This window comes from Caretta caretta, chromosome 8 (assembly GCF_965140235.1).
Source record: "Caretta caretta isolate rCarCar2 chromosome 8, rCarCar1.hap1, whole genome shotgun sequence".
Classification (NCBI taxonomy): Eukaryota; Metazoa; Chordata; order Testudines; family Cheloniidae; genus Caretta; species Caretta caretta.
Window position 1 is genome coordinate 81327841 of NC_134213.1, and position 9704 is coordinate 81337544.

The following is a 9704-nucleotide window of genomic DNA, read 5'->3' on the forward strand; positions in this document are numbered from 1 at the left end:
GCCATGGCTCATGAAGCCGTACACAGGCAGCCTGGACAGTAGTCAGGAGCTGTTCAACTACAGGCTGAGCAAGTGCAGAATGGTGGTAGAATGTGCATTTGGACGTTTAAAGGCGCGCTGGCGCAGTTTACTGACTTGCTTAGACCTCAGCGAAACCAATATTCCCACTGTTATTACTGCTTGCTGTGCGCTCCACAATATCTGTGAGAGTAAGGGGGAGACGTTTATGGCGGGGTGGGAGGTTGAGGCAAATCGCCTAGCTGCTGGTTACGCGCAGCCAGACACCAGGGCAGTTAGAAGAGCACAGGAGGGTGCGGTACGCATCAGATAAGCTTTGAAAACCAGTTTCATGACTGGCCAGGCTACGGTGGGAAAGTTCTGTTTGTTTTTCCTTGATGAAACTCCCCGCCCCTTGGTTCACTCTACTTCCCTGTAAGCTAACCACCCTCTCCTCCTCCCTTTAATCATTGCTTGCAGAGGCAATAAAGTCATTGCTGCTTCACAGTCATGCATTCGTTATTCATTCATCACACAAATAGGGGGATGACTACCAAGGTATCCCAGGAGGGGTGGTGGAGGAGGGAAGGAAAATGCCACACAGCACTTTAAGCACAGCACTTTAAAAGTTTACAACTTTAAAATTTATTGAATGACAGCCTTCTTTTTTTTGGGCAATCCTCTGTGGCGGAGTGGCTGGTTGGCCGGAGGCCCCCCCACCGCGTTCTTGGGCGTCTGGGTGTGGAGACTATGGAACTTGGGGAGGAGGGCGGTTGGTTACAGAGGGGCAGCAGTGGCAGTCTGTGCTCCAGCTGCCTTTGCTGCAGCTCAACCATACACTGGAGCATACTGGTTTGGTCCTGCAGCAGCCTCAGCATTGAATCCTGCCTCCTCTCATCACGCTGCCACCACGTTTGAGCTTCAGCCCTGTCTTCAGCCCGCCACTTACTCTCTTCAGCCCGCCACCTCTCCTCCCGGTCATTTTGTGCTTTCCTGCACTCTGACATTATTTGCCTCCACGCATTCGTCTGTGCTCTGTCAGTGTGGGAGGACAGCATGAGCTCGGAGAACATTTCATCGCGAGTGCGTTTTTTTTTTTCTTTCTAAGCTTCACTAGCCTCTGGGAAGGAGAAGATCCTGTGATCATTGAAACACATGCAGCTGGTGGAGAAAAAAAAAGGGACAGCGGTATTTAAAAAGACACATTTTATAAAACAGTCGCTACACTCTTTCAGGGTAAACCTTGCTGTTAACATTACATACATAGCACATGTGCTTTCGTTACAAGGTCACATTTTGCCTCCTCCCACCGCGTGACTACCCCCTCAACCTTCTCCCCTCCCTGTGGCTAACAGCGGGGAACATTTCTGTTTAGCCACAGGCAAACAGCCCAGCAGGAATGGGCTCCTCTGAGTGTCCCCTGAAGAAAAGCACTCTATTTCAACCAGGTGACCATGAATTATATCTCACTCTCCTGAGGATAACACAGAGAGATAAAGAACGGATTTTGGTTGAATGCCAGCAAACATACACTGCAATGCTTTGTTCTACAGTGATTCCCGAGTACGTGTTACTGGCCTGGAGTGGTAAAGTGTCCTACCATGAAGGACGAAATAAGGCTGCCCTCCCCAGAAACCTTTTGCAAAGGCTTTAGGACTACATCTAGGAGAACCGCAAATGCCAGGGCAAAGTAATCCTTTCACATGCTTGCTTTTAAACCATGTATAGCATTTTAAAAAGGTACACTCACCAGAGGTCCCTTCTCCGTCTGCTGGGTCCAGGAGGCAGCCTTGGGTGGGTTCGGGGGGTACTGGCTCCAGGTCTAGGGTGAGAAACAGTTCCTGGCTGTCGGGAAAACCGGTTTCTCCACTTGCTTGCTGTGAGCTATCTACAACCTCCTCCTCATCATCATCTTCTTCGTCCCCAAAAACTACTTCCGTATTGCCTCCATCTCCATTGAAGGAGTCAAACAACACGGCTGGGGTAGTGGTGGCTGAACCCCCTAAAATGGCATGCAGCTCATCATAGAAGCGGCATGTTTGGGGCTCTGACCCAGAGAGGCTGTTCACCTCTCTGGTTTTCTGGTAGGCTTGCCTCAGCTCCTTCAGTTTCACGCGGCACTGCTTCGGGTCCCTGTTATGGCCTCTGTCCTTCATGCCCTGGGAGATTTTCAGAAAGGTTTTGGCATTTCGAAAACTGGAACGGAGTTCTGATAGCACGGATTCCTCTCCCCAAACAGCGATCAGATCCCGTACCTCCCGTTCGGTCCATGCTGGAGCTCTTTTGCGATTCTGGGACTCCATCATGGTCACCTGTGCTGATGATCTCTGCATGGTCACCTGCAGCTTGCCACGCTGGCCAAACAGGAAATGAGATTCAAAAGTTCGCGGTTCTTTTCCTGTCTACCTGGCCAGTGCATCTGAGTTGAGAGCGCTGTCCAGAGCGGTCAGAATGGAGCACTCTGGGATAGCTCCCGGAGGCCAATACCATCGAATTGTGTCCACAGTACCCCAAATTCGAGCCGGCAATGTCGATTTAAGCGCTAATCCACTTGTCAGGGGTGGAGTAAGGAAATCGATTTTAAGAGCCCTTTAAGTCGAAATAAAGGGCTTCATTGTGTGGACGGGTGCAGGTTTAAATCGATTTAACGCTGCTAAATTCGACCTAAAGTCCTAGTGTAGACCAGGGCTTAGTCTCCAAAGCCACTTCTAGTAAATCTTTGTCATTACGTTGTGTCTTGCTATTGTAGATTATATGGGGTCCAGTCTTGAAACCCCTCAACTGCAGAATTAGACCCGTAGTTCCTAAATTCACGTACTTCTCTGGATCCACTTGTCTAAGGACCACGTGCTTTGCTGTAAGGTGAGCTCGCAAGTTTGTCCTCTGAATTTCTTTGCTGGTATTGGTTTAAAATTAGGGTGACCATACGTCCCATTTTGACCGGGACAGTCCCTTTTTTAGGCCCTGTCCCAACTGGACAATACTCAATTTTGTCAAAAAAGTGCAGTGGGACTCCTAGCAGGATGCAGAGGAACATGCTGGGGGTCGGGGGAAAGGCAACGCCAGCCCTGCACTGGAGGGAGGGCTAGGGAGAGCAGCTTGGGCCGGCCTGCCTGCCCCACATACAGTGGGGAGAAGGGGCCTTGGGCAGCCCCACATGCAGGGGTGAGAGGATGGCTTCGGGGGAGCACTGTGCCTGAATGATTGGTGTGAGGGCTCCTCGAACCACCAGCCCTGCATGCAAGCAGGTGGCGGGGGGCTTTTAGGACCAGCCCCATGCATGGGGAGGAAAGGGGGGCTTGGATGAGGGGGCAAAGAGGACTGTGGGGGGAAGGGGAACCACGAGCGGGTGACCGGGGGGGCGGGGTCAGAGGACCAGCTCCACCCATGGGTGGGCAGCAGGGGGCTTGGAAGACCAGCACGGCGCACTGGGGGGGGGAAGAGGGGGCTTGGACCAGCCCCATGTGTGGGGGCAGGGGCAGAAGGGGGGCTCAGGCCAGCCCCCTAGCACTAGTGAGGAAGGGGACATCAGGCTGGCCCGGCACAGGCAGGAGGCAGGACACTGACCAGCCCCATTCACAGTGTAGGGGAAGGGGACCACAGTGGAGGGGCAGGTTGCGGGTGCACAGCAGGGGGGCTCAGAGGATCAGCCCCATGTGTGGGCAAGCAGAGGTAGGACTCAACCAGCTCTGCGTGTGTTGGGGGAAAGGGGGTCGCTGATGAGTGCTGTGGGGGGCCTCAGGCTACCCTTGGTGCCAGTGGGGAGGGGGACCTCGGGCTGGCCCCCCGCAGGAGGCAGGGATGGCTTGGTCCGGCCCCGCATGGGCTGGGCGAGGCAGGCTCAGGCCAGCCCAGGGGGTGTTCCGGGTTCCATTTGGGAAAATATGGTCAGCCTATTTAAAATCCATGCCCTTCATGTCATTTGTATGCACACTATTTCTTATTATTTACCACAAAGGACTTAGGTAGCAAAAAGTAACAATACATTTTAAGAAATGCACATGTTCAACTTGCCATCATGCAGTATTTGTTACCTTATGGACAGTTTTTAGCAGAGATGGACCTGAAACAAACTGCTGATCCAAACATCCCTGAACTCTGGGGTTTTCAAAATCTAGCTCTATAGACTTGAACTCACCTCTGGTCTTTACTTTAAGTACTGTTTCCTCATTCTATCCTATTAAATTAAAAGTAAGTATTTGTACCACAAGGAAATATACATCCCCAGGACCTAGTGATTATTTAAAAGTTGCTCATTTATCTCCAATATCAGCGACTCAATGAATTTATGACCTCCTCAGTGCAATCAAATTTCTTTTATAGTCTTCTAAACAAAGTAAGTACTTTTCAGTGCTGGAAACTTTGGCAGTGGGTTTAATATCACCATTAAAGGAATACTGAAAGTGTAAACTAGTGTGTTTCGGGAGAGTTACAGGTTGAGAATGTTGGAATTATAAAATCAAAGGAAGGTGGGGTGGACTTTTAATTTGAGCACTGGGTTAGATTTGCAACTCCCATTATTATTAATGGGTTATGAAGTCTGGTTCAATCTAATCTCATCTATTGTACACAGCACTGAAAATTTTCTCTGACATTCATGCTGCTTTATTCTTCATCTTTACTTTTATTTTAATTCTTTAAAAGTAGAAAGGACTCATGAGTGTGTTCTGAAATCAAACTGGTTTTCAGAAGATGTGAGTTAAGTGTTATGCCAGTCCTGATCTTATTTTAAAAATGGTATAGCAAATTGAATTGGCCTCGTTAGCACTGACCCCACCCATTTGGTAAGGCAACTCCCATCTTTTCATGTGCTGTATGCTTATACCTGCCACCTGCATTTTTCGCCCCATGCATCTGATGAAGTGGGTTTTAGCCCACGGAAGCTTATGCCCAAATAAATTTGTTAGTCTCTAAGGTGCCACAAGGACTCCTTTTTGTTTTTGCTGATACAGACTAACACGGCTACCACTCTGAAGTTTGTGCTATAGATGCTACTGCTGTCCCTGCAGAATAAAACAAGAAAAAACTGCAAATTCTGTTCCAATAATGATTAATGCAATGTTTTGTATCCCAGTGCTAAAATATTAAACACAAAAAACTGCAGGGCAAAACATCTAGCAAATGGACTATGAATAGCGTGTAAAGTTAATGATAGATCTTGTCTCTCACACACTTTGCAGTACAAAATAGCAACGTTGGTACATTAACTTTGAGGGAGTAGGATGAAGATGTGAAACACTGCGTAATGTTTAATTTCACATGTATCTAAAACAAATGTAACCGCAAAGTCATGGTCCCTGAAGAACTGATTGACAACTTGAACTGCATCCCCACAACATCCTTGTCAAAGAACGAACTGTATATCATTACCGACAGGGAATGGCGGTTAAGCTCTTCTTAAAATGAAGGAAAAAATTGAGAGAATGCACAGGCTATAATATTGGAAACAGACGGTAAATTGTTGTTACCCTTCTTCCTGAATCCTGGATAAGTGTCTAAAGGGGGAAGAAAAGAAATAAAGTACCTTTTGTATATTTGTAGATTTAGGTAACATTTTAGTCAGACTAACTTGAAAACTGACCCTGGAAAATCTATCAAGGGAAACCAAACCCATGATACAATTGAAACAATCAAAATATCTATTTTCTGCAAAATGTTAAAGGAACCAACCTATTCTTTATGATACCGAGAGCCAAATATTCAAATGGACCTCAGTCTAGCCTTGAAAATTGTAGCCACTGTTTTTATGTGCAAGCCAATTTGTGCATGCAGACTTCATCATGCATAGATTAGGAAGTCAGGCATATGACTAACGATGTTGTACACACATTACATACACAAATTGAAGTATTTGAAGGATTGCTTTCACAAAAGGTTGCAAACATTGTTTTCCAACTCTGCTTTTCAAAATGTGGCCCACATTGGCAGTTTAATTCAAACTTACAAGATCTTTATAAGCCCTGGTCTACACTAGGACTTTAGGTCGAATTTAGCAGCATTAAATCGATGTAAACCTGCACCCGTCCACAACTTAAAGGGCTCTTAAAATCGATTTCCTTACTCCACCCCTGACAAGTGGATTAGCGCTTAAATCGACCTTGCCAGCTCGAATTTGGGGTACTGTGGACACAATTCGATGGTATTGGCCTCCGGGAGCTATCCCAGAGTGCTCCATTGTGACCGCTCTGGACAGCACTCTCAACTCAGATGCACTGGCCAGGTAGACAGGAAAAGAACCACGAACTTTTAAATCTCATTTCCTGTTTGGCCAGCGTGGCAAGCTGCAGGTGACCATGCAGAGCTCATCAGCACAGGTGACCATGGTGGAGTCCCAGAATCGCAAAAGAGCTCCAGCATGGGAGGTACGGGATCTGATCGCTGTTTGGGGAGAGGAATCCGTGCTATCAGAACTCCGTTCCAGTTTTCGAAATGCCAAAACCTTTGTCAAAATCTCCCAGGGCATGAAGGACAGAGGCCATAACAGGGACCCAAAGCAGTGCCGCGTGAAACTGAAGGAGCTGAGGCAAGCCTACCAGAAAACCAGAGAGGCGAACGGTTGCTCCGGTTCAGAGCCCCAAACATGCCGCTTCTATGATGAGCTGCATGCCATTTTAGGGGGTTCAGCCACCACTACCCCAGCCGTGTTGTTTGACTCCTTTAATGGAGATGGAGGCAATACGGAAGCAGGTTTTGGGGACTAAGAAGATAGCTCACAGCAAGCAAGCGGAGAAACCGGTTTTCCCGACAGCCAGGAACTGTTTCTCACCCTAGACCTGGAGCCAGTACCCCCCGAACCCACCCAAGGCTGCCTCCTGGACCCAGCAGGTGGAGAAGGGACCTCTGGTGAGTGTACCTTTTAAAATACTATACATGGTTTAAAAGCAAGCATGTGAAAGGATTACTTTGCCCTGGCATTCGCAGTTCTCCTAGATGTACTCCTAAAGCCTTTGCAAAAGGTTTCTGGGGAGGGCAGCCTTATTGCGTCCTTCATGGTAGGACACTTTACCACTCCAGGCCAGTAACACGTACTCGGGAATCATTGTAGAACAAAGCATTGCAGTGTATTCAAACAACATCCGTTCTTTATCTCTCTGTGTTATCCTCAGGAGAGTGAGATATAATTCATGGTCACCTGGTTGAAATAGAATGCTTTTCTTCAGGGGACACTCAGAGGAGCCCATTCCTGCTGGGCTGTTTGCCTGTGGCTAAACAGAAATGTTCCCCGCTGTTAGCCACAGGGAGGGGGGAAGGTTGAGGGGGTAGCCATGTGGTGAGGGGAGGCAAAATGCGACCTTGTAACGAAAGCACATGTGTTATGTATGTAATGTTAACAGTAAGGTTTACCCTGAAAGAGTGTAGCCACTGTTTTATAAAATGTGTCTTTTTAAATACCGCTGTCCCTTTTTTTTTTCTCACCAGCTGCATGTGTTTCAATGATCACAGGATCTTCTCCTTCCCAGAGGCTAGTGAAGCTTAGAAAGAAAAAAAAACGCACTTGTGATGAAATGTTCTCTGAGCTCATGCTGTCCTCCCACACTGACAGAGCACAGACGAATGCGTGGAGGCAAATAATGTCAGAGTGCAGGAAAGCACAAAATGACCGGGAGGAGAGGTGGCGGGCTGAAGAGAGTAAGTGGCGGGCTGAAGACAGGGCTGAAGCTCAAACGTGGTGGCAGCGTGATGAGGAGGCAGGATTCAATGCTGAGGCTGCTGGAGGACAAAACCAGTATGCTCCAGTGTATGGTTGAGCTGCAGCAAAGGCAGCTGGAGCACAGACTGCCACTGCAGCCCCTGTGTAACCAACCGCCCTCCTTCCCAAGTTCCATAGCCTCCACACCCAGACGCCCAAGAACGCGGTGGGGGGGGCCTCTGGCCAACCAGCCACTCCGCCACAGAGGATTGCCCAAAAAAAAGAAGGCTGTCATTCAATAAATTTTAAAGTTGTAAACTTTTAAAGTGCTGTGTGGCATTTTCCTTCCCTCCTCCACCACCCCTCCTGGGATACCTTGGTAGTCATCCCCCTATTTGTGTGATGAATGAATAAAGAATCCATGAATGTGAAGCAGCAATGACTTTATTGCCTCTGCAAGCGGTGATTGAAGGGAGGAGGGGCGGGTGGTTAGCTTACAGGGAAGTAGAGTGAACCAAGGGGCGAGGGGTTTCATCAAGGAGAAACAAACAGAACTTTCCCACCGTAGCCTGGCCAGTCATGAAACTGGTTTTCAAAGCTTATCTGATGCGTACCGCGCCCTCCTGTGCTCTTCTAACCGCCCTGGTGTCTGGCTGTGCGTAACCAGCAGCCAGACGATTTGCCTCAACCTCCCACACCGCCATAAACATCTCCCCCTTACTCTCACAGATATTGTGGAGCGCACAGCAAGCAGTAATAACAGTGGGAATATTGGTTTCGCTGAGGTCTAAGCAAGTCAGTAAACTGCGCCAGCGCGCCTTTAAACGTCCAAATGCACATTCTACCACCATTCTGCACTTGCTCAGCCTGTAGTTGAACAGCTCCTGACTGCTGTCCAGGCTGCCTGTGTACGGCTTCATGAGCCATGGCATTAAGGGGTAGGCTGGGTCCCCAAGGATACATATAGGCATTTCAACATCCCCAACAGTTATTTTCTGGTCTGGGAATAAAGTCCCTTCCTGCAGCTTTTGAAACAGACCAGAGTTCCTGAAGATGCGAGCGTCATGTACCTTTCCCGGCCATCCCACGTTGATGTTGGTGAAACGTCCCTTGTGATCCACCAGAGCTTGCAGCACTATCGAAAAGTACCCCTTGCGGTTTATGTACTCGGCGGCTTGGTGCTCCGGTGCCCAGATAGGGATATGGGTTCCGTCTATGGCCCCACCACAGTTAGGGAATCCCATTGCAGCAAAGCCATCCACTATGACCTGCACATTTCCCGGGGTCACTACCCTTGATATCAGCAGATCTTTGATTGCGTGGGCTACTTGCATCACAGCAGCCCCCACAGTAGATTTGCCCACTCCAAATTGATTCCCAACTGACTGGTAGCTGTCTGGCGTTGCAAGCTTCCACAGGGCTATTGCCACTCGCTTCTCAACTGTGAGGGCTGCTCTCATCTTGGTATTCATGCGCCTCAGGGCAGGGGAAAGCAAGTCACAAAGTTCCATGAAAGTGCCCTTACGCATGCGAAAGTTTCGCAGCCACTGGGAATTGTCCCAAAACTGCAACACTATGCGGTCCCACCAGTCTGTGCTTGTTTCCCGAGCCCAGAATCGGCGTTCCACAGCATGAACCTGCCCCATTAGCACCATGATGCATGCATTGGCAGGGCCCATGCTTTCAGAGAAATCTGTGTCCATGTCCTGATCACTCACCTGACCGCGCTGACGTCGCCTCCTCGCCCGGTATCGCTTTGCCAGGTTCTTGTGCTGCATATACTGCTGGATAATGCGTGTGGTGTTTAATGTGCTCCTAATTGCCAAAGTGAGCTGAGCGGCCTCCATGCTTGCCTTGGTATGGCGTCCGCACAGAAAAAAGGCGCGGAATGATTGTCTGCCGTTGCTCTGACGGAGGGAGGGGCGACTGACGACACGGCTTACGGGGTTGGCTTCAGGGAGCTAAAATCAACAAAGGGGGTGTCTTTACATCAAGGAGTATTTCAGGCAGGACTTCACGGAGGGTTCCAATAAGAAATGGTGCACCTAAGTTATCGTTGTTATTGGAACAAGGAGGT

The 9704-nt window shown here is 48.8% G+C and overlaps 1 protein-coding gene across 1 annotated transcript; it reads right to left on the minus strand.

Moving 5' to 3' along the window:
- Positions 1–468: 468 nt before the first annotated feature.
- On the minus strand, positions 469–2620 carry LOC142073116 (uncharacterized). The gene is made up of 2 exons (XM_075131980.1): positions 1748–2620; positions 469–1158 (listed from the first exon to the last, which is right to left on the minus strand). Exons 1-2 carry the CDS (start codon positions 2328–2330, stop codon positions 1004–1006), a joined length of 738 nt encoding a protein of 245 aa, XP_074988081.1. The 5' UTR covers positions 2331–2620; the 3' UTR covers positions 469–1003.
- Between the last annotated feature and the right edge of the window lie 7084 nt (positions 2621–9704).